The 25,549-nt window shown below is 52.0% G+C and overlaps 1 protein-coding gene across 1 annotated transcript in view; it reads right to left on the reverse strand.

Annotated features, from left to right (window-relative positions):
* The window catches only part of LOC135916235 (leucine-rich repeats and immunoglobulin-like domains protein 3), a 126,186-nt gene extending 100,855 nt beyond the window's left edge, over positions 1 to 25,331 (reverse strand). Inside the window, exon 1 of the mRNA XM_065449545.1 lies at positions 24,776 to 25,331. Within this exon, the coding sequence (XP_065305617.1) occupies positions 24,776 to 24,969 (194 nt within the window). The 5' untranslated portion in view covers positions 24,970 to 25,331. The remainder of the gene's footprint in view (positions 1 to 24,775) is intronic.
* Between the last annotated feature and the right edge of the window lie 218 nt (positions 25,332 to 25,549).

The raw sequence follows: 25,549 nt of genomic DNA on the forward strand, positions 1-25,549 counted from the left end.
CCTCTTACACTCCCGGAGAGGCCATTTTTCCGCGAGTGCGCAAAAACGAGTACCACGAGGCGTAAACACCTTCTTTTTTCGTTCGTTTCTCTTTCTTACAGCTCTCTCCCACCACTTTTTTTTTTTTATTTGTCCTGCGCTGACGTCGTACAACGTCCTCGCACAACGCCACACTGGCTCGTTTCCTCCCTCACGAACAGAGGCGAAAAAAAAGCGCCGGCCGCTCCTCTCGACCCCCCCCCCACCTCCCTCCACCCACTTCCACTTTTTTTTTTCTTTCATATATATAATTTGCAATGGCTCCGTCAGTACCGCCGACAAAACGATCAGGCGGGATGCGAAGAAGAAGGAAGCATGCACTGAGGGGTGTGTGTGTGGGGGGGGGGGGGGGAAGGGGGTAGGAGACGAAGGAAGCAAGCAGCACGAGGGCTGTTGTGGTGGCACAAGTGCGGAGAGGAGGGAGGGAAGCAGCACTCGTAGGATAGGACCACCTCTCAAAGAGCCCCGTCCCCACCCCCTATTTTTCACATTTCAGGTTCCGGCAGGACAAAAAGAAAAAGAATGAGAGAGAGCCACGGCTCTACGGCGAGGGAGGACGAAATGCTCTCTAAACTGTACACGGTACCACGAGCCTTTTTTTCGCCTCCATTTTGCCGTTCTCGGGGTCCCTTCTCCGGACTTATAAGCCCGCCTGGCCTGTTGAACGGCTCACGCACTTCCTTTCTTTGTTTCTTTCGTCTACTTCCCGCAGCGACCGACATTATTTCTCGGCCACGGCACAAATGCGGTCAGCGAGGCTGGTGCGTTAACGCGCAGGGGGACGATGTCATGAGCAAGAAAGAAAAAAAGAAAGGAAGAAGGAAAAAAAGGGAGAGGTGCAAGTGACGCCACAAGCGGCGCCGATTAAGTGTAGCCGCGAAAATGGGGACGTGGACAGTTGATTAGCGGGCCGCATGGCAGCAGCTGAAAGCCCAGTCGAGTGTTGGTGAGTGCGAAGTGTAATACTCTGTAACGCATAGACAGGAAGAGGATAGTTTGAGGGGGGGGGGGGGGGGGCTTGGGAGGGAGGGAGAGATACTTCAATAGCCCATTCCGAGAGACTTTTTTTTTTCGTTCTTGCTTTAAGTTCTTCGCTTTTTATAATCGCTGCCGTTAGCTAGCACGCACACCCGCTTGAACTTGGGTATCGAGGACAGCGACGTATCATACATATACGCATGGCGTTAAGAGTGAAGTTTCTCGTTTGAAGAATGTCACACTTGCACATCTGGGCGACATTTTTGTTGTGGGACGTCGGCGTGTAACTGCAGGCATAAATAAAGTTCACTCCAATCCAATCTATCGATCCGTACACACTCGCGTTTCGTTCTCTTAACCGCGTCGTAAAAAAAAAAAAAAAAATCTTGTTTCAGAACACTACACTGTGTTAAGGACGAATACGCTGTGATGGTACGGAGCACTCAAACATCTTCGTTACACAGTTTGTTTGCCCAAATTTTCGCAGCCACTCGGGGCGAGAAAAGACCAGACATGTAGGGTCGGGTTCTGAGGAAAAGGGGATTGCAAGTCGCTGCAACGTTTGTTGTCCTAAGGGCTCACTTGCTGACACTTGGAATCCCCGTTACGGATTCGTACGTGTCCTTCAGCGCACCCCACGGTGTGTCCCAGGATCCCCGCCATCAAGGCCTAACGACAGCCATACTGTCAATCGGGTCGGGCAGTAAGTAGGCCTGGAAACTTTCGACAAACTTTGTACACTCACAAATGGGTATGGGTCGAACGGCGTTGTTGGGTTAAAAGAAGCGTCGCCAGCTTACGAGGTCCTGGTTATCGCGAGCATGCTATACAGGTATAGGCACAGTTCGTCAGTTCAAATTCAGTTAGTGGGGCACACCGCGATCAGGCAGTGTTTTACCGTGAAAAGATCGAATATAGGCTGCAACGCTAACCACGGTAAACGCACATGTGGGAGCGACAAAGTTATCCCCGCAGCTCCGGGCAACTACGGCGCGTCCATGTAACGGGGCCCGTTAGGAGCTTAAATAACCACGGTTAATCTAAAATTCAGCTACCCTGCGCACAGCGCCGTTAGGCAACGTTTCTACAGTGAAAGATCGAATTGCAGCTCTTGCGTCAACCACGCTAACAGCACATGTACCTACAAGCGATAAAGTTGTCCTTGTAAATCAGCGCGACGTACCAGCTGCCGCCGTGTAACGCGGGTATTAAGGAGCCGAGATAACGCGGCACCTGTGCAAAGCCACGAGTTCACTTTTTTTTTTTTTTGCTGGAATCGTGTCGTCGCTCGAAAACCTTGAAGCGGCCGTATCCCAGCTCGACATGCAAAAGAGTCGCCAAACGACGAAACCAAAGCCCCGTTTACATGCATGCGACAGTGGCGCATCGCATTTCCAAGCGCATTTGGGAAAGGTGATGCGACGCCGTTTACATGTAGCGCCTTAAGTCTCGCAAAAACGTAGCGCCACATGGTGTCGTATAAGTGAAGTGCAACCGACTTCCGGTGCAACTGGTTTCCGGTTGTGGGCCGAGTGCACGTTGGTGGTTGAGTGCCGAGAAATAGACAGTTTTAGTTTAGCGTACGCAACTTATAGCGTACGCTATACGCTATAGTGTAGCGGACGCAAAGCAGCGCACGTTTTTTGCAGCTTTAGCTGGCCAGCGAGATCTTCGGATCTCGGAGGCCATTAGTCGTCGTTGCGGCTACTTTCCGACTATAGCGATAGGTAGCGCTGACATCTAGAATGTTTCTTTCATTAGGCTTCGCCTCGTTCGAAACGAGAAGCGATCTCGAAAACACCACAAGGTTATCCATAATACCCTGTCGTCGAAGCGGCCTGAGACTAAGCGAAATCCGTTTACACATTCATTTGCTGCGAACGAAGTGCATTTTACAAAAGCAACGCCAAATTAATTTCGAAGCGGGCAGCCGGGACCGCCGCCATGTTGTTTGGCAATTCCTTCCCATCATTCCTAATGCGACGATCCTGCGTTTACATGCTCCGCGAGAGTCGACTCGCGCCCGTAAATCTACCCTCGCCTGGCGCATTAATGCGATGCGCCTTTCTAGCGCATTACTGCTGTTTACATGAATGTGATGCGCTAGAAATGCGATGCGATGCGACACTGTCGCATTCATGTAAACGCGGCTCAAGAAAGGAAAGAAGAAGCAAAAAGGATGACGAGAGAGTATACGTACGGAAGCAGCTAGGCTGAGGTCACAGAGATAAACAAAACCAGATGAGATAACGCCTCCTGTGGAGAACGCTGAGGCGATGGTGTGTGTGTGTGCGCGCGCGCAGCGAAATCAGAGCACGAGAGACGAGTTGAGCTTGTACGCGGCGTACGCATACACCAGATAGAGTATACGTTTCCGTTATCTACCAGGTAGCACGCGCGGTCCCTGAGAAGAAGTGAAGCGGGACATGGGAACGGTAACTCCTCCCGCCTGCAAGAGATACAAGTCCAACCCATACACACACACACACACACTCGTGCAAGACTGCTACTTCCGCCAGTGCAGGTCCTTCGGTATACATCTCAGAAGCTCGAGATAGCAAGAAGCAGCGTTTGTGTAAACACACACACACAGATAGAAAGAATAGTAGCGAAGATACAAGTGCTACCGGAAAGACAGCTTGTTTACACCTGAATCAGCACGGCTTCCAGCTTGCCTTCTGGACAGTTTATGCACCCGCCGACGTAACGCTTACGTGCGGCCAAAAGCGAGAGATGCACGATCGCATACAATGCGAGAAACGAACGTGTATACCTTGGATACCTCGGATCACAATGCGAATCGCGGCGAGTGTCACGGAAGCTCCTGTTCAGAGACTCAACAAAACTGACTGACCCCCGGCTCTATGTGGTCCGACAGCTGACGAGACGTTGAAGCCGTTCGCGAACAAACATGCCGAATCGAAAGTTGTTTTGAAAGAATGCTTTTAACCCCCGCAACTCATCCGGTCTTGCTCTTTCGTGTGTACACTATAGTTCGCCCTCAGATTTCCAGGGGGGCGAGGTATACCCGCGTGCCCCTGTGTCAACACCTCCCCCCTCATCCCTTCCTAACACCTTCTGTCTATCCGACATGCATTGCCTCAATCTTTCGCAAGCCTTTCTCCCCGTGCCAACAACTGCTCGCGTGACTGCGTGCACATACATCATCACAGCGGTATGCACGGCAAGTTGCTACCTGCACCGGCAACACACACGTCGTAGACTTGCACGCGCATGTTTAGACGCGGAAAGCTTCTGAAGTACGGGCGGAAAGAATTCGCGTATTCGTCAACAATGCCACGAACGCGCCGGCAAAAAAAAAAGAAAGAAAAGTTAATAGTACAGGAACAGAGCCTTTTCGCGTAGCCCCAACGCCAGTCAAAGGAAGCACGCCTGCGTATAGTAACGCGCTTGCCAAAGCCACGACGACCCACTTGTTCGAAAACACACACGAGTTTCGTGTCGCAAGCGACCCGCGCGCATTTCAAAAGAAAAAGAATATATATATATATATATATATATATATATATATATATATATATATATATATATATATATATATATATATATATATATATATCGCGTGCCCCTCTAATTTCCTTTTGCCTCGGAAACTGAAAAACACCGCCATCAGCACGCAGGCTCGGCGAGCGAGCCGGGTGCAAATGAGGAGGCACGAACTTCGACAGAAGGCGAGAAGAAGAAGGTCGGTCGTACAGAATGCAGATGCTTATCGGACACCCTCTCGATAAAGGCGACGATCCGAGCGCCAAAAACAAAAACAAAAAAAAGTGCCCCCCCCCCCCCTTCTTCCGCGGGCTAGACATAAAGAGGCTCGAGTAATAACAACACTATATAGGAGCGCCGGCGAAGCTGACGAAGCCGACAAGAATCTCGGTGACTACGATCTCGAATGAAAATCTCTGGAATCGCGCACTTCCTCGCCGGTAAACGCGGAGAAACGCGAGGAGGAGATCCGGCAGAACCTCCACGATGTGCGTCAGGAGGAAGGTATATATAAATGCAAATTGCGAGCGCACGCAAGCGCAGAGAGAAAAGGAGAGGGGGCAGCTAATACGACAAACATGCATGTGCGTCTATCTCGCATACATATATTGGCACCTACGAGACACAGCCCCAACTCTGATCACGCAAAGAGCATTCCGAGCCCGCGTCACGAGGTCAGTTTCGCTTTACGTCTACATGTACAAGCTTTCAAAAGAAATATGCATTAAATTAAAATTAAATTACGGGGTTTTACGTGCCAAAACCACTTTCTGATTATGAGGCACGCCGTAGTGGAGGACTCCGGAAATTTCGACCACCCGGGGTTCTTTAACGCGCACCTAAATCTAAGTTGCACGGGTGCTGTCGCATTTCGCCCCCATCGAAATGCGGCCGCCGTGGCCGGGATTCGATCCCGCGACCTCGTGCTCAGCAGCCCGACACCATAGCCACTGAGCAACCACGGCGGGTAAAAGAAATATGCATGGGTGCCTATGACATGAAGGTTGCGAACTCATGACTACACCGCGCCTCCTATAATAATAATAACGATAATAATGATGATGATGATGATGATGGTGGTGGTGGTGGTGGTGATGGTGATGATGATGATGATGATGATGATGATGATGATGATGATGATGATGATACAGTATAAAGGAAACGCCCTGCTCCTCGCTAGCTAACACAGCTCTCGCGACATCTTGAAGTGCAAAATATGAACCCGATCTTATTTCGAGCTTAATGGTTGCGCAAACAAGCGCAGGTTAACCATCGTCTGACGCTAACCAGAGGGTCAGCGCCTGCATAAACGTGAGCCCACCCGTCAAGGCAGGAACAAGAACAGCAACGCGACACCGCCATAACCGCGCGGTGTCAGATGCGCGCAAAGATATAAGCCGTCACCGCACGTACGTAAAGTGCGCGCGCTGACCTTACACGACCCATATGGGCGCGTCAGTTGTCGTCCCCGTTTTTCGCCGGTCATCCGCCAGAGGATTCTCACCTCCCGCTGCGACGTATATACGACTATCTCGAGGCGAGCGAGAAGTTCGGTAAACGGCGTCGTCACCTTTTTCCCGAAGGCGGCGACTTGGAAAGGGCGGGATGTAACATTTGTCGATCTGTTTGTCCCGCAAGGTTCCGCCTTGGTGGCATTAGGAAACCGTCACCCGTAACGTCGCCGAATGTCTGCGACTCTTCACCTGTCAAGGCAACAACAACGGCATCACGAGCAGCTCTCTCTCTTTCTTGACAGCACGGTTTGCCATACGACACACTATTGTTGAATAAAACGCATGTAGTCCATGCTGCACGCATCAAATGTTTTCCCGCGTGTGCACTTTTGTGCGCGCGCAGCGACTGACGATGACTAATGAGTTTTCACGGCGAAACGGCTGCAGTTCTGGCCAAAGAGCGCCTGACAAAACAGTGAATGCAGACCCACAAATATCTACTGGCATTAGAATCGTATACGTTACCACGAGACTACAGTTGGATCGACAGCCAAGAGGAAAAGGAACGTTCCTATAACGTGCGGAGCGTGATACTTCAACGCAATCTATTCATATCTACCCGTCCTATATACGGCGCGGCTCTCCTTGGAAACGCGCATCCAACTTACACGTGTAGCTTATAACAGTCGACGGACAAATGATCGAAAGCCGAAGAAGAAGAAGGAAACGCGCAAGAAAACACTTAACACGGCTGCTGCCAACACAGAGGCATCCGCGCATCGCCTTTTTCCCTTTTCCATCGCAACACGTGCCGACAACGACGACGTCACCGACACATACGCTAAACGAACGGGGACGGATCGTGGCTGTCTGCGTTGCAGGCAGGACGCGCAACGGTGCATCACAAAGGAAGGAAGGACAAAGTGGAGAAGGAAAGGCATAGGGAGGTTAACCAGTTTAGCTTAACCGGTTTGCTACCCTACACATGGGAGAGCGATGGATGCGATGAAAGAAGGAGAGCGAGAGCACATAGCACAGCACAAGAGAGAGAGAGAGAGAGAGAGAGAGAGAAAGGCAAAGGAAAGACAGGGAGGTTAACCAGAGATTATCTCCGGTTGGTTACCCTGTACTGGGGGAGGGGAAAGGAGATGCGATAGGTCAGAGGGAGAAGGATTTAAAAAAAAGGAAACTACACACACACGCACGTACACACAAACTGTTTCTGTGGGCACTGTCACGCAGCCCGCTAAGGCACAAATACGTATATATGGAGGGCGGCTGGCAAACCCGAGACAACGCGGCACGCCGGGGGGAACTACAACCGAGAATGGCGACGAGAAGGGGGGGAAGGGGGGGGGGGGGGACTGCCAAGGTTTGCGAGCATGTTACATATGCGAGGGGAAGGTAGGGGAAGGCTGGGTCTTTCGCAAGCGCGACGACTACGACGGAGAAGCAATGCGGAAACTCGGCTGCCTTTCTAGGTAGATGGACGCTCGCACGCCGGACACCTCGCCCCGGGGCAGGTTGGCTGCGTTTTTCCTTTTTTTTTGTTTGTAGTGTTATTACCATTATCCTTATTATTACGAAGACGCGTTCTTCCTTCGGGAGGCAGATTGAAAAGCGCGTGACCGGGGGGAGCTCATTAGGCGCTGCCGCGAGAGACCGCGACGAAGGAAGAAGCGCTTGCGAACGTATAGACGGAGGGGCGTAGGGTGTACGTAGCTATGTACTAATACAGCAGCGCGCGAGTCGTATACTCGACTGGGCGGATGTTACACCCCGCGTGGGTGCGCGCGCGTCTGTTGTGCGTAACCAACCAGCTGCTGCTGTTGGCGCTCGCGCCAGAAAGATTCACGTATGGTGTCCCCGATATACGAACCAACGTTACTAGACTAGCTTCTAGTAGCGTTAATACGAACTGCATACGACCGAAATTAAATATACAAATTAGGCCCAAGGTAAGAAGAGATGGCGTGGGCGAATAGTTGTCGCCTGGCATTTTCTTTTTTTCTCGTGCGCAGCGCTGAAGCTAATATTACTCAACAGTCAGCGAACGGGTACCCTTCTGGAGCGATCGGAAGATTTGAAGACATAGCGGCTCTCTCTCTCTCTCGCTCAACCTAACCTGCAGTATATAACCGGCGGGGCGTTAAGCAAAACTCGAGGCGGCCTTAAAAACTATCAGCAGGGCAGCTTTCCCGTAACAAGTGCCGGTGCACACTACCTTGCTCTCTCTCTCTCTCTCTCTCTCTCTCTCTCTCTCTCTCTCTCTCTCTCTCTCTCTCTCTCTCTCTCACGTTCGCTGGTTTGTAGATTCGCGAAACTTCGCGTCCGGCGACCGCAATTTAAACGCCGCGTCGACATCGACGTAACCGAGAAATCGGCGCCGGAGATATACATATAACCAGTCCGGACGAGGCGGGGGGGGGGTTCGACTCAACCTTGACGCCCTTCGCGAACACACCGGCGATTCTATACGACCTACCATAAAGAAGGGGTGTGTAAAGAAAAGAAACAAGGATAGGTTCGGAGAAGCTGGCAAGGCAACGCCAGTGCGCTTGATACATGCAGGCGCATTCCGCCCCATACGAAGTCGCCGGGAAAGCAGCAACAGCAGCAAGCGGGTGTGCTGGGCGACGGGGCGGACGGAGGAGCGGCTGCTTGCCACGACGCTGCCTTGCCTCGGGCAAGGACGCGGCCTGCAGGTGGAGAGGGGGAGGGCGCGCCGCTCCAAGAAGAGGAAAGGAGAACTGGGCCTTCGACGGACACACACACACACACGGCACCTACCTATACAGCGGTGCACCAGCGTTTTGTCTGTAACCTGCCTCAATCGGGACGTGCGATGCGAACACAAAAAAGAGCTGCCCGGACGGCGTGCTATAGCGATTACAAGCGCTCTCAGATCCGAGCTACGCCCCGAGAGCATGCGCTCGGATTTTGCGCGTACAATATTTGTACCGCACCTTGCAAAGATGTTGACTTTAAAATTCGCGAAAAAATCCCGTGGACACGACACGGAGGGAATGACAATGCACGCTGAAAGTAAACAACGCCCTTTCTGGGATGCACGGGCACTTTATTTAGCGATGATTTGCCTTCGGACGTACCAAACTTTGAACAGCAAATACTGAAGGGCAACACGTTGCTTTTAGATCAGTTATTTTTTTCAGTGGCTGCCGTTGTCGATTCCGCCTGGTTCAGGAGCTTGCCTATGAGATTGCTCGAAGCTGGCACCCCTTCTTGTATTTTTGCACCATCAGAATAGTTCCAATGGAAGGTTCAGAGACCAAAGGGCGAAACTTTTTTCGCGAACAGAATTTACGTGTTTCGCAAAATTTGATTAAACATGCTTCTACATTTCGTCTTTCACCCTCCTACTTTCTCCGCCTGTTATTCCCTTCTCATAATCCACCGCAACCATTTCCACTTCGCTCTTCCCAAGATGCACTGGCAACAGACCTCTGGTTTCATTTGTGCTTAACGAACCTTTCAAATAACAGACATCCGTAAAAACGAGCCCCAATTCCTAAACTGTACGAACAACTTGAGAAAGTCGGCAGGTGTGCGATACCGGTGTCACACGGGCGAGGTTAATGCCACTGAAAATCTGTGACCTTAAATTCCATTGTGGGGGGTCTAAAGCCGCTGCCGCCTACCACGCCCATTCTTCTGTTCATATTTCGAAGTGCGAAAAAAACGCGCTCTCTTTACTCAAAACAATTGGGTTACACGGTCGGAACTCACGCAGCCTTCCTACAATGCTTAGTCGTCTCAGACAGTGTAAAAGAGACGTATTTTGTGCGGGGTGACTTCGCGTGCGTGAGAAGAACCACGACAGCCGCATTATAACTGCGCGCGAAGAAACACATAAGAAAGCTCTATTCGACCGGCTAAACGCTGAGAAACAGCACACGCGGGGACACGGACACGAAACTCTAAAAGAACAACGCCTTAAGGACACGCCCAGCCAATTGTACGGGGCGTATTGTATAGTATACAGTGTGAGCCAGGACTCGCATAACAAGTGCATGGGTTGCCCTTATACCACGAAAGAAAAAGAAACGTTCTTCCCTTGACTTCTGCACGCTCGGCGGGAAGAACTGTTTCGCGTGCAAAAAAACATCGCGCGGTCGAACCACTTCGTGCGCGCCCTTCGACACAGCCAACAGCAGCACACCAAGCTGGGGAAGCCGCGGCAAGTTTTACCACATGTCAACCGGCTTTCGGGTGCCATTAATTTGTGTTGCAGGGCGTTGTTTCCGCCGGCGGCCCGTATTGCGAGAAAAACCGATGACAGGCCGAGGGCACCATGCCGGCCACGCCCGAAAGTCTTCGCATCAGCGCAACAAGTTTCCAGACCAAAAGACAAACAAAAACAAAGAAAAACGCGCTGCATGCTTCGTCAAGTGCGCAGCAACATTGACAGAAACGCTACTGGGACGAGAGAGTTGTCCTTGTAACACAAAAGGCAGATTTCTACCGAATTAGGTCTTGACTACAGAGAACAATGGGTGCCTAATGCATCTAAAGGTCCGACTTGTGCCCTGCGCATAAAACGCGAGTGTACACAACGCAAGATGTAAGACAAGATATCCAACATTCTTTTTTTATTCCCAGGTATACTTATGACGTGATTCAGTTGAAATGCAAACGAAGTTCGATTGAAAAAAATGAGCAGCGAACTGACAGAAGTTCTAACATTGGCTGAAACTACACGTCCATAACTTCATATTTCCTGTTTCACGTGAATTGGTGTTGCAATCGAGCACCTATCGAAGTTAAATAAAACACACCAGTCACGTACTTTCGATCATACAATGGGACACGAAGTTCGTATATACAGTGCTCAAAATTTTAAACGCGAAAGAAATATCGAGATTCCTACAATGCGTTGCTTGCCGTTCGCCTAAACTTCTAATCGCGGCCTAATTCAGGCTCCAAAACTTACATCTGGGACCACTCCATGCTTAGACACCGGCTACGGAGCAATTAAACGTCGCACATTCCACGCAATTACCCGTAAAAAAAGTGTTCGTTGCAGCTGGCGCTTGAATATCTTTTCAGCACCGTATACACCGATATAGTAAAACGGCGAAGAGGTGTGTGTCTGAGCTGCCCCTCGAACGAGATGAATAAATCGAGCCTCTTGTTACGTAACCGGTCTCACTGCGAGCAACAGCGCGCGCACACACAATGCTATCGCGAGGGGACGAAATTCCTCACACGTCCTCTGCCAAGAGAGAGAGAGAGAACAGGCGGCCGAGTGCGTTCTACGTGACCCAAGTCATGCACAGTGCGACGAGATGGAAGCAAACCTGGCGCTGACGCTACAGTGCCATAATAGCCCTGCAGCGCTTCCCCACTATTTGCCTCCGAGACTTCACAGTTGCTCGCACGGCTGACGTCATCTGTAGGACAGGGCCGTTTAGTCCAAGCTGCCACCGTTCAATCTCGTTTTTGTCTATATATATTTTTTTAGCCAGAGGGGCACGTGGCTCAGTGACTTTGGCGTACTGCTGAGCCACGAGGACGCGGGTTCGCTTCCCAGCCACCGAGGTGGGCTTTGTTGTAATGACTGGATTTCGCAGAGCGACTGCTGGCGATACAGGCCCGCACGGCAAGTGTGTTACAAACGTTGCCGTCCACTCCTCGACACACGTCTTCATGTTTTCGACCAGAGACCAGAAATATCGCAAGCGTTTGTAGTTTCGTGTTCATAAACTATAGAACATCTACGTGCCTTCCATCAAGAATACATATATATACAACTTACATTATAAACTATAACGCCCTTGCACCGAGCGGAAACACCAGAGAATTGAAAAATAAACTCCGCCAACGCGAGATTCAACACCGGAGAGAGAGAGACCTCGCAAGACCCAAGCTTTATAGCACAGAAACCAGCATTATTAATCTCGGCGCGGCGCCGCCACCGCTACCACAACAGCAGAAGCGCTAGTAACCGCGATTCTTAAGTGACAACCGGGGTTATTGTGTGTACCCGCAGTTTCGTACGTATAACCCCCCCCCCCCCTCTTATCCCCCGGGGGCGTGCAAAGCGCGCTGCCGTTGTACGCAAATGCCGCAGGGCACCCGCGACGCGAGCTCACCGTCATGGCGGTGCGTGACTGGCATTCGAGTCGGGACGCGTAATGTAACGGAAGTCCTATTAACGCGCGCGCGCGCGTCTCGAGCAAGACAAAAAACAAAAAAAAATGCATGGGCGGCAGACAAGCGAGCGGGCGGGCGGGCGGCCGGCCGCCTGCCTGCAGCCGGCCGCGTTGTATTACTACGCCACGCTCACGGTGTTGCCTGTGCCGTGGGAGGCCTCAACTACGCTTCGCAAGACGACCGACCATACGGCGGCGGCACTCCAGAACCGTTGGGAAGGGCGTGGGACGTCCCGCCGCACGCTTCCCACGGTGAGAAGGGGGACACGGAAAGAAAGCGGCGAAAAACCGTAGCAAGGAAAGAAGGGCCTAACCGAGATGAAAGCAGTGCGTGACGGCGGCGGCGTCGGGACACGTAGGCGGCAATTGCCCCGGCGAGCACGCGTGCAACGTGCACTGGGGTGCCACCGTTACTCTTTCATTATTATTGTTATTATCATCGTTTTCTTCAAAGCGCGCACGATGTCGAGACACGCGGACGGCGTGCCCGATTCCTTTCCGGGTCAAACGGAGGCTACGAGCTCGAGTAGCTACGCGCGTGAAAGAACAAACGTCGCAAGTTCTTGCGAGCTGCGACACCATCGAGGCAGCGCAGTCGCGGAGCGAGCGCGCGGGAACCGAACGTTAAACCGCTGTAACCGACGCAAGGTGGCGCGTATGTCGCCTAAATGTAGTACGCAGCGGAGTATACGCGATTCAGCTGAGCTATAATATGTGTTGCTATTCACTTCGTACTCCATCGTTTTGACTATACGTCCTTGTTTCGTCGTGCGTCCGTGCGCGTCACACCCCCTGTCCCGCGCCGGGCGACTGCAGCCTCAGCGGCGCGACTGGTAGGGTCGCGAACAAACAGTCGCGAACTACACAAACTTTATTTAACTCTACAGTGAACTGAGCGTGCTCCCGTTGGGCACCAAATCCCCCCACTCCTCCCTCCCCACTCTACACACACACACACACACACACACACACACACACACACACACACACACACACACACACACACACACACACACACACACACACACACACACACACGCCACGTTTCCGCGAAGGAAGGAAGGAAGGAAGGAAGGAAGGAAGGAAAAAGTGGAGAAGGAAAGGCAGGGAGGTTAACCAGTTTAGCTTAACCGGTTTGCTACCCTACACATGGGAGAGGGATGGGAGCGATGAAAGATGGGGAAGGGAGAGAGAGGGAGCACATAGCACAGCACCCACACACATAGTCCGTTAGAGTCCACCAATCTGGCGTGGTACGTGATATCACTGTCACAGCCGCTTGTCCAATCCTTGGCACGAGCCGCGAAAGTGGCTCGTGACAGCAACCAGATGACGCATGTAGCATAACGGCTACCCCCCCCCCCCCCACAGCACCCGCAAAATGCCAGCATATCTCCAAGGCTATCTATAGGCAAGGGCAAACACTCGAAAAGTGGAACGACGTCGTGTCGCGGGCGGTGAAGGCAACGCCCTGCACCACTCGACTGTGGTCTCCAAGATGGCACGGGCGCGCCTTTTATTTATTTATTTATTTTTTTCGCTCGAAGGTGCGCCGGCGGGATCTCGGAGGCCACGACATGACCATCGGGAGCAGGCGCGTTCGCGGAGCGGAGGCCACACGCGGAAGGGCCAACGGGAACGCCACGCCGCGACCTTGCCCCCCCCCCCCCCTCCGCACTCACCTCGAAAAAGAAAGATCATGCGACGACGCCCTATTTCCGCGCCCACCAGACCTATACCAAACACTCGCCTTCCAATAAGTGTACATGTGCAAGGCCTTCCGACATGGACTATGGCAAACGTATTATCAGTGAATTCACATAAAAGCTTCCTGCGCAGACTGCTCGCCACCGCCGCAATAGCAACAGGCGTCAATCCTTTGATGACAAAGCAACTTTTGAATAGCGGACAAAATGTCGAAACGTCAGCCAGTCTGCCCGACGAGCTCTACAGTGGTTAACGGACCTGAAAGCACCAAACCGTGGTTAATCCTGTTCATTATACATACGCAACGTCTTTCCGACTATTGGCCTATACTAGTTGACTTTGCGCTTAATCTGACGTAACCCCCCCCCCTTTTTTTTTTCCCACAAATCACGGAAAGAAGCAAAGGTTAACCGACGTTGAGGCCTAATGGAGGCCCCTAACGAAATACTATTCCGTGGTGCCTTAATTTCACGCTGCACGCAATGTGCCATGAGCTCTTGAATACTAATGAGGGTTTTATCGCCGAGTGGACAAACCTGCGTTCAGGCACACACCCACCTTTCCTGCCTGTGTGACCATCGACATGCCTCGACAGAGACTCTCTCTCTCTTTAATGGAAAACAAATGAACATGACGCCTCGCATGCAACCGCTCCTCTTTATTTTTTTTTTTCGTCGCCCTAAGAGTGACCCGCAGAAACGAACCGCGGCCGACCTTGAATCAACGGCCGATACACAACACCTGACAATCCGCTCGACACCAGACTTACAAAAGGACGAAGCAAGCGCAACCCTCCCTTAGAACAACGATTGGATGGGCCCAGGGCTCCCGAATCTCATTCTCCAGTTACCGAGTCTCTTCGTCAAACTGCCTTCTCGAATTCGCTTCAGGTCCATTGGTCCCCGGCCCCACGGAGAGGAGACGCAGCACCAGAGGCGTAGCTAGGTCGCCTGGCACCCGGGGCCGCTTAGCTCTTCTGTCACCTTCCTCCCCCCCCCCCCCCTCCCCCCCCGGGTGTAGTCGAGGAAGGCGAGGATATCGACAATTTTCGGGTGTCTTCAGACGTGTATGACCCCCACCCCCCCTCTACTGGCCCCGTGCACCCGGGGCCCACGGCCCCCCCTGTTGCTACGCCACTGGGCAGCACCTACATTACCTGTAACACCTCATTCAAGGCTGCGACGGACAATCGGAAATTCTCCCCCTCCTCCCCTAAAGCACCCCGGCAGGCATCCTCTCCTCCCCCTCCGCCACAAATAACAGAAATTCCGCGAGAACGAAGCCACGCCCACCGCCGTCCCGTTGCTATCCAAACGGCGCGCCAAGCTACCGTTCGCGCAGCGCCGCGCGGCGACTTCCTCTCGGTCGTCTTGACCGACCCTTTCTCAACCCCCCCTACCCCCTTTCTCGCTTCCCCGGTGGCCCCTTGGAAGGCACATACGACGAGCACTCGGTTGCATGGCTATACTACACGCCGAGCACGCATGCAGCTTAGACATACACACGACAGAACGCGCGCCGGGCTTACGCAAGCGCGCTGCGGCGGCGGTTGCGTAAAAGAAAAGAAAAAAGAAAGAGAGAAAAGTCCGCTCCCGCGTCCGCTCGTTAAAACAGCGCGCCGCCGACTCAGCGCTAGATACATGCCTCGCGCGCAAGCTCGCTTGAAAGAAAAAAAACTCCCCTGCGTGTGTGTGTGTCGTGTGGCAACAGGCTGACGCAGGTGTGCGCCTGCTAGCATGTATAGCAACAGGATTCCTTCCTTCCTTTACCTGCCTTTTAGAAGTGAAGGGCGCACAACTGTTCGCTTCGGCCGCTGATCCAGTGAGCGTGGCCTTCGGGGATAGCCTGGCAAGCTTTCAGCGAACGCGTCATATATGTGTGTGTATATATATATATATATATATATATATATATATATATATATATATATATATATATATATACATACACTGTTCGTGGCGCGTCAGTTGCTACTGCCCCCTGGCATCCCCTAGCGGATCTCTTCTCCACCCGTTTCGAAAGCCGGCAGTGGACTCATCGGCCTAAAGATCGTGAAGTGACTACACGAATTGTAGCGTCACCTGTGGACGGTCGAACAAACTACGGGTCGTTCAAATGGCGGCACCAGAACAGCCTTTTAGACCCGCCGGCGCTTCCTCGCAGGGGCGCTGGCTCCCCGTAAAGAAACAATGGAAGATACCTGTTCGCAGGAGATGCGCAGACTTTGAAGCAGCGTTTCCCAATTTCGTAGCACCGCCCTCCTACCTGTGTGATTTCTTCGAACATGTTAGGGTGTGTCATTTGCAATAATTTGCGATAGCCGCCGTTGTGTTTGCGTGTATACGTGTGTGCGATTGAGTGAGTGAGTGAGTGAGTGAGTGAGTGAGTGAGTGAGTGAGTGAGTGAGTGAGTGAGTGAGTGAGTGAGTGAGTGAGTGAGTGAGTGAGTGAGTGAGTGAGTGAGTGAGTGAGTGAGTGAGTGAGTGAGCGAGCGAGCGAGCGAGCGAGTCGTTCCTATGGTCGAGGTCCAAGAGGAGGATGTCATTTCAATGGTTGCCTGCAATTTACACGTGCTGCCTACATGCGACCAGTCCATGACGAAACGCGTCAGAGGGAAAGAAGCATCCATCAGTAAGAAAGAGAGTTATTCCAGGTATATCAGACCGTTATTACCTCAGCTGCCACCACGGACTCCCGGCAACCAGTAAATACGCGGTGTTGCGGCCTACGCCACACACGCCCTTTGATCGATCGCACACGCTGCGGCAAGTCGAATCCCCCCTCCGCCCCCCCCCCCCTTTGAGCGACGTCGTAGTCGTTTCGAAGGCGATATGTCCGCGCTATGTGGCAATACCACGCGCGCACGGCGAGACTGCATTTCACCATAAGTAGACCCCAAAAGCCGAACAAGCTCCGCAAGCACCGAGCGACGCGTGACCAAGGCCTGCGTAATTTCTGGCTTCAGACAGGTTAGAGGAAGAACGACTCGCGTAAGAACGACAGGGGGATGACTCACGACGACGGCGACAGCTCCTGCCATTATTTGGACGCACGCTTCGACTTAAAAAGGGGAGAACTAAACGTATTAGGTGACAGCATGCCGCTTCTGCAACGACCGAGCACGGTCGTCACTCAGACCACGTGACAAGGCTCGGTGACGCAGAGAAGAGGCAATAGCTAACGAAATACGAGGAAGAGGCCACCGAGAAGCAGTGGCGTAGCAACAGGGGGGGGCGGGGGTCCATGGGCCCCGGGTGCAATGGGACAGTGAGGGGGGTGGGGGGTGTCATATATGTCTGAAGACACCCCCCTTTCCGCCGGCTACACCCGGGGAGGGGGGTGACAGCAGACCTATGGGCCCCGGGTGCCAGATGACCTGGCTACGCCACTGCCGAGAAGTTTCCCCCTCACCGGCGCTCTGTTATGTCACGCACTTCGACAGCGCTCTGGCTAGGGTCTATGTCTTGGTTTATCGGCAAAAGCAGGACTACGGCGCATTTTAAAGGACCGAAAGACTCAACGTATAGCAACTTCCGAGAATTTTCACATCAGCCAAAAACGGTTCACACACGCGTGAAGGTGCTTTAGAAGCGGTGACGGTAGAGTGTTAACCATAACACACTAAAGCACCCCTAAAGAACACAGGGCTCGGTAGGGACTTGAAATCTTCAACCCTACATACCCAAACTTCTCGCAAAATTTGGTTTTTCGTTAACCGCGGACAGCGCAAGAACAATTTCGTACCAAGATGCATTGAACAATCATTCATTCTTTTTGCCGGTCACGAAGAGAACGTTCGTTCGGCATTGGCTGCGTAGTGAAATCTACATTAGTGTGGTAATCAATTAATGAGTAATTTGCTGAAGTTTCCGCAACTGAAACATCGCTTCGGCGTGTCAAAAAACGCGCGACTATACTCTGCAGGTTTCGCGTGAAGATTATGAAACTTAGCTTATACAGTCAACCACAAAAGTTTACGGACCACGGTATCTCAAAGAAACGTTCAATTTCTGAGCAGCCTGTAACAGCACAGTCAGTAAAACCGGACATCACACAGTTGTTCACATACACTGCATGCATGTAGAAAGCTGCAAAAGGGAATATGCTATATATGCTGCGTTGTGAGGCTCCGCAGACGTTATTCAGCGTCTTTTTTCTCGGACGTCGTGTTCCACATGATTTTGTGGCTGACTGTATAAGTACCGAAAACGATATACTGGCCTATGTGGGGTTAAGTATGTAGGTACGCTTGGCCAGAACCGCCGAACGGTCGAGAGTGCGCAACTCACGCGTGCGCCGGTCGTGCGTCACCGCGTTCGGCCCGTCCAGGAGCGCGGGTCCCGTTCCCGGCCTCGCTCGCCGACGTGTTAACTAGCGTCGCTGCGGCCAGCTGTCACATCGACATGATGTATGCTCGCCACGCCATACCGACGGGGAGAAAAAAAAACAAAAACAAAAAAACTCCGCGCGTCGCCAGCAGTTGGGTCACACGGACGCAAAACTCGCATCCACCCAGTCACGACTTGGGCAGCGCGCGCTGTTTTCTGCTGCTTTTCCCTTAGTCATGCTTTTCTCTCTCTCTCTCTCGGCCTTGGATACGCACTGCACTGCAGGTCAGGGGGGCGGGAAGAGGGGGAGGGGGAGGTGGCGCCCGCCAGCACATACACACGCACACACGGGCGCGGACGGTCCGTAGAGCGTTCCAGAACGACACTGCTAAATATATAAGACACCCGAGATGCGAAGGAACCACGACAGGGTTAAAAAAAAAATACAGGTAGGACAACAGGAGGAACGCCAGGTCGATCCTTTCCCTCGCACTGCAGCGCGCGGTGCCAATAAAGCGGCCGCTGGCAGCCTCCAAGCAAGCGATCCTTGCTTTCTTTTCCTCCTCTCCTCGGCTCGCGCATGCAGCCGCGCGAACCGCGCCAGGACTCGGACGCGTTTGTTGCCAGCGACACGGACGTGTATAACGGGGCGCCGTCGCAGTTGTTCGCTGGCTGCCTCGAACAGCCTTCGCTTTATAGCCAACTCACCCATCCCCGCATGCAGTTCCTCCGCAGCCCATGCGAAACAGCGCGCGGCAAAGTCCTTGGCGCGAGCCAGCCGGCAGTGGCAACAACACCGTCCGCGGCAGCAATAAGGTTTAGCTTTCCTTATTAATGTTTCTCGCTGACTATTACGGACTAGACTACGGCCGCTGCACATGCATTGTGTGCGTGTGTGAAACACACACAAGCACACACACACACACAACGGTGAACAATAACTCGGAAGAACAGGCGGTATCGGCTGTATGTATACGTTATATATACGATGTTAGCCAGGTGTACACATGCAATGAGCGCGGTGATCTATACAAATGCCACTCTAATTATGCTCGCTAACGGCTGAGCCATTGCGCTTCGTTCGTTTCCTAAACGCGCGACGCACGATAACAACCTTGTAAACGATTCAAATCGATTAAGGCTATAGTAAAACAGAGTCGCGGGCGCCGTCAAAAGTCGCATTATATATATATATATATATATATATATATATATATATATATATATATATATATATATATATATATATATATATATATATATTGCGAGGCGCTTCGAGATATGAATCTCTCTTCGTCTTACTGCGTCCCATTTCTACGCAGTCTCAAGTTTATATATACGTAAGTTCCTTTCATTTTTTCTGCACAATACATATATGATTGTCACTCCTTATAAGCTTGTCCGCGCAGCGCTGTCCCGCGGCATGCTACAGTCCTATCGCATTCCCGATTACCTCCATAGAATCAACCGTAATGACCCTGTGTTTACGACGCGGCTCTCTAATTTTCCCTCACTAGAATTTACCGATCAACAACGCCTCAATGGCTGCAGCAGACAATCGGAAGTTTCAGCAGCGTCATAAACACATCAGCACACAGTTAGCGCCACCGTATACGCAACCTAAACCGACACACGACGACTCATTACGTCTGCACAACATTCAGCGTGCTTTTGTGCAGACTGTACTATATCAACACCCAGCAGCGCATACCAAACGACGCATAAACGCGCGGACCTCTTCGCGTACGTGCGATACGCGGCGTCTATATCAAACCATTTCCTTCGCATGCGGTATACAGTGTTAGCGGAAACGATGAATTCACGTGCGACAAATCACGTCTGCTCGGCTATACAGATGTTTTCGTCTGCTAAACGATACTATATAGCAGACGACAACTCGAACAGCAACAGGAAGCCCGAGGCCTATAGAACGCGTGTGCACAGCGCATTGTGCGCAGGAAATGAATTACGCAAAGTCATTCACGCCGAAAAAAGAACATGTCAAAATAACGTCCTGTTGCCAACAGCACATATAGCCTCGTGGGACATGGGTTCCATACCCAGCGGAATTACAGTTTATGTGTTCGTTTATTTCCTCAGAGGTCTCTTGTTGAGACATCAGATGGGGTAGTGGGTGGTTATAATGCCAAACAAAGATAATAAAAGTCACAATGGGTTGTTTTCAATGAGCCGCTTGAACGCAAGTGGATCGACGACAGTGGTAACTTCGGTGGGCAGGCCATTCCAGTCTCGTGCTGTGCGCAGAAAACTAAATAGTGGGCTAAAAACGAGCTGTGTCACATGGCATAGCTTTTGAATGCGCGCTAAAATGACATTTTTTTTTTAGATCGAGTGCCCCAAGTAATTTACTTTGATAGCTTCTCTACGGACCATGGCCCGTATTATCATTCACCCATACAGACAGACCGACAGACAGACACAAGAAAAAGAAAAGAATACCCCTACGCTAGAAGTGATCGTAAGAGCAATTAAATTAACATATGGGGCCAAATTCTCAAAGCTTTTCATTCGCAAGTGCATGCTCTTTGCCACAGACTGGCCACCTCCGTCAATAAGATGTCCAGCATCTGGATTGGCGGCCCAATTGGCTCTTACGAACAATTTAAACCATAAGATCTTTTTTTGTGTGTGTGAATTCTGGCCACAATTATTGAAAGCCTGGGTGCCGTCCAATGACAACAACGAGCGCTTACACGAACGGGGCAAGTTTTGCGAATTCGGCCGCCAGTTTCGGTTTCGTTTCGCGGGAGCTGTTATACGTCGTGAGGGAAAGATTATAAACGCTGCCGTGCCCGCGTTTGTGACAAAAAGAAAAAAAGAAAAAGACGGATCACGCGGCTATACCACCAAACAACGAACGTGGCCGGCATGAAGTGTTTCTTTTTTCTCTCTCTCTCTTTTATGTTACTCGCGCCTCACGCTCATGTTTTTTTTTTTTTTTTCAGCGCTCCAGGAATTTCGAGGTCGGAAGCACAGTCTTCGTTCCACACGCACGTGACCTCGTCGACGGCCTTTCACTTGCCTCCTCCTCGCCCGTGACCACCACCGTCGACACCCGTTGCAACTGCGATGTTGCCTGGCGCGTTTTTAATGTTATCCACCGTGCCAGCCAGGCGCTGAATGTCGTGCCAGATCGCAGCGAAGAGACCCACAACGGAAACGGGAAAAAACATACATATATATACGAAGACGCGGGCCAGCGAATGCGAAGGAAAAATAAATGCGCGAAACAAGGAAGGAAGAAAGCTTGGAAGTGACTCCACTTGGAGACCTGCCCGGCATTCAGTGCCTGAGGAGGCGCGACCCAGTGAACCGCTGCGAGGAGGCATTTACCTTTTGTTTTCTTTTTGTTATCATTACTGTATGTATCTTACTTCGCGCTAGCGCGCACACATCCGCCAGGTGCGAACGTGTAAACGTGTATTTCATTTCCCCCCTTTTGCGCAGGTATACAGTGGCATTTCATGTTCGCTCAGCGGCAAGCCGGCCGGCCAGCGCTGCATATTTCATAGATATTTCCAATATCCCTGCGCGCTGCGGTACCCATAGACTGCGGGAACAGGGAGGAGTGATTCGCTGCTACGAAAAAAAAAATTAATAACAAGATCTGCAGGCTTCAACGATACCGTCCGCCTCTGAACTCCTTGAGTGTGAAGGCGGACCTCACTATCACGAATTAGTACCCGACACGAAAACAACCGCCTCATATTCCATTTCGTCACACGCTCATGTTCATTGCATGCTGATATTTGCAACAAACGTTTCACATTTACTTCGTTGTATTCGTTATATCGAGATGCGAGTGTTCTTTTCTTCGCTGTGCACGCATAGTCGCGCGTCTTCGTGCGCTATACGGTACTTCCACGGGGCTGCCTCCGATACGTGTAATGGAAAGGGCGGACAGACGAACACAGCAAACCGAGTTTCGGGCTTTTAACTGCTGTCGCAGTAAAAGTTAATTAGAAATGAAAGAGAGGGGGGGGGGGGGGTCACACACGACGTATCTGTTACGACAGCCGCATCTATTAGACTGGGCTAATTAACCGTGCACTGACATACTGCATATGCAACTGAGCTCGCGTGGCTGTTTCAAAAGATATTCACAGTAAGGTCACAGTAAGGAGGGACGGCGCTTATTCACAACTACTAGAGGAACTTTAGTTCTGTTTCAAAAAAATTCCGTTCCAACCTGCAGAATTTCTAATTTTCGCCCCTCCTGACAGACAGGGGAAGAGGAGAGAGAGGAGCACACTTCTGCGCTGTCAAGCTTCTAAAAACTAGAAAGGGCGGGACATTCTTTTTTCTGGAGCCTACCACCTCTTTACATAAAACTGGACGCACATGCTCCACATTAACTCACTTTTTCCAAAGTAAAGGGAATTACGGGAGACGAGTTTCACGGAGTAGAAGAAGCTTCTCGTGAAGCAAGCAAGCAGGCAGGCGGTCTTTCCTTAACATAGATTGCATCTTTACGTTTTATTTCGTTCCGCTAGCGTCAAGCTGTTCGCCAAAGCCGACAGTGCGCGCACACTTACACGAGCGGATGCCACATGAAAAGTGCACTGGGTCACGCTGAAATGAAGCCTAATTAGGTTGCCGCAACGATCTCTACACCCCCCCCCCCTTTCCTCCCCTTTTGCACCAACATGTCTCTCGACCCCGACAGGCCTCTTAAAAAACCTCGGTGTTGCTTAAGCGGAGCGCGCGTTCCCCACAAAAAATTTACGATGCCCGACATCCCATCTCTAATAAAACGAACGTCAAGCCAAGACGGGGGTCCCCTTCATTAAAACTTTGCGCTCATTCTCAACAAACTAAAAACACGGAGCGAGGCACGTCAATCACTTTGGGAAGCTTCCCGCAACCACACGAGCTCGCAGCAATGGCACGGCGATCGCAAAGCCTCTGCGCTCCGCATACCTCGAGCATGTGTAGGCGGCTACACCGCTATACAGAGGCAACGAACTCAAATTACGGCACTGGGGGTGTGTGGAGCGATTATGCAATACAATACACACAAAAATATACACTGCGACATTGAAATGCACTGGCGAAACAAAGCAAAGGGCTTTTGCAGGGACGCAGCCTTGAAGCCCTGAACCAGAGCAGACGGCCCGAACGGCTGTACAAGTCGATGAGCACAGTAAGAAAAACACAAACCAACAAATGTTTGAAAGAGTTTAGTGTAGAACCAGACGGCGACAGACAGACTAAAAAAAGTGAAGCTATCAATTAACTAAACCCGCCGGCGTTATACGCTTACACTTCATCCGCTGCAATGCAGAAAAAAAAACGATATAAACAGCAGCAGCAAGATAACGGGGTCGTCGAATGAGAGCCCCGCTGCAGTTGCGGTAACAAAAAAAATATATATCCGTCGTTGCTGCGCCAGGAGGGAGAGGGCACAACTGCTACATCCAGTGCGAACACATTGTTCTAGCGGAAGAGTATATACCCTACTCCCCTTTCTCCGCGCTCGTAAAGAGCACAAATCAAGGTTACAATAAGCTACGCATCGCAGACTGCCTAGCGCCGGCGCGCGCCGCGCTTCACTGAACACCTGCTGGATCGCGAGTTTCGTTTTTGCTTTGTCGATTGTAGGCTACTCGTAGAACGCTCATCCATTTCTGATCATTTCATTCCCCGACGGCTGCTGCGTATTGAGAAGTAACCACGCGGCTAAACCTGACATCGAGAGAGCCCTCCCCATATAGGAATCGTATGCTACGTCGTTCTGAAATTATTGCTACCAAAAGCATGGACTCCTCGCAACAAGAACACACACGGTCCGATCGGCGCCGTAATCCGAAACCGTCAAACGCCTGGTTGTCAGTTTTGAACAGCTGACAATGACGATAAACTAGCGGCCGCTACGGTCAGAATAGCGACGTCGATGCGGTCGTGCACGGAATCGAACTTGCCCGACCCACAGGGCACCCCCTCTGCTAGCCCCTCATTTGCCGGCGGTAACGGAATCGGCGGATTCCAGAGCGGCTCCCATTCAACTGTGCTACAACAGAACGGAAGTTGGGCGTAAAAACGGCTTGACGGCGCGAAGTGAGAAAAGTATGCGACCTCGAAGAGAGCTAATTGCGCGCAAAAAAGAAAAAGAAATGCTGTCGCGGGAGAGACCGCGCCGGAGAGAGCGGTTAGGCCTAACGAAGGACGCCGCACAGGCCGCCGCTGCCTTCTGGGAACCGCCGGACGCGCTCGGCTGCCGTTTCGTGTTGACGCAACTGTTTAGCCACGATACATATTCATTCGAATAAGGGTTGCGACTCACGTAACCGTGACACATTATTCGGCGCGAGATACTCAAAACGATAGGAGCGACAGCGATGAGTTACAACAGCGGTAGATGTCCCACGCAGGGGAGCGTGCAATCTATTACGCCTGACGTTTATGGCAAAGCCAAGAACAATAGTGCGTCGCTAACGGGGCTCGGAATAAAGCTACTGTGTAACGACGTGCCGATCGCATCCGCGTGTGGTCCGTGCACGGCGTGATCACCGGCAAAAAAAGAAAAGAAACGGAAAAGCGAAACGAGAAAAGCTGTCACCAGTACTCACAGGATCTCGACCCACGACGGTAAATCCCTGGGTATTTCTGTCAATCCCCGTCGGCGGCACTCGAAAATCGGGCCGAGGCACGAACACTTGGACGGGCAGTACATCTTCTGCCCGTCCGCGGGCGCCGAAAGCGTCAGGAAAAGCACGAATTGTGTCCAAACAACGACCCAGACCCAATGGGAGAAGGTCGCCATGTTGGCGGATCGGCCGCCGTGGCCGAAGGAGCTTGCTCTCCGGGGACGTCGAGCTTCTCGTCGGCGCGAGAGAGCCCGCCGACCGGGTCACCGATCGCACAGTTTCTGCAGCGTCGACATCGTCGCGTTCGGGTATATCACACCGGTGGCCGACGTCGGTGACCACTGCCGATGCCCAGCGCCGGAGGAGACATCGCTTTCGTGATGCTGCACCCGAGCAGCGCACACCCGTTTACAAACACACGCACGGCCGTCACTGGTCGCTTCCCGCACGCCCGCCGCCGCGGTTGCTTGAGCGGGCGGGCGCCTACAACTTTTTGTTTAGCTCTTTTTGGGCCTCCGCCTTGCGGGATGCGGACGAATCTTACGCCCATACACAAACGCACTCGCGCGGCCGCGCGCTCCGGTTGGTCGGAATGGCTCACGTGACGTGCGCTTGCGCGCGCCTCCACCAGGGGACGCGAGTTGACGGGCGGCTCTCTCTCGGACCTCCTTTCTCTCTGTCTATTCACTCACTCCTTCCTCCTCTTCCTCGGCCGCGCTTTGCGGGGCTGCTTTCCGCTGGTCGCGCCGCGCCTAC

The sequence above is a fragment of the Dermacentor albipictus genome, chromosome 5 (assembly GCF_038994185.2).
Source record: "Dermacentor albipictus isolate Rhodes 1998 colony chromosome 5, USDA_Dalb.pri_finalv2, whole genome shotgun sequence".
Classification (NCBI taxonomy): Eukaryota; Metazoa; Arthropoda; class Arachnida; order Ixodida; family Ixodidae; genus Dermacentor; species Dermacentor albipictus.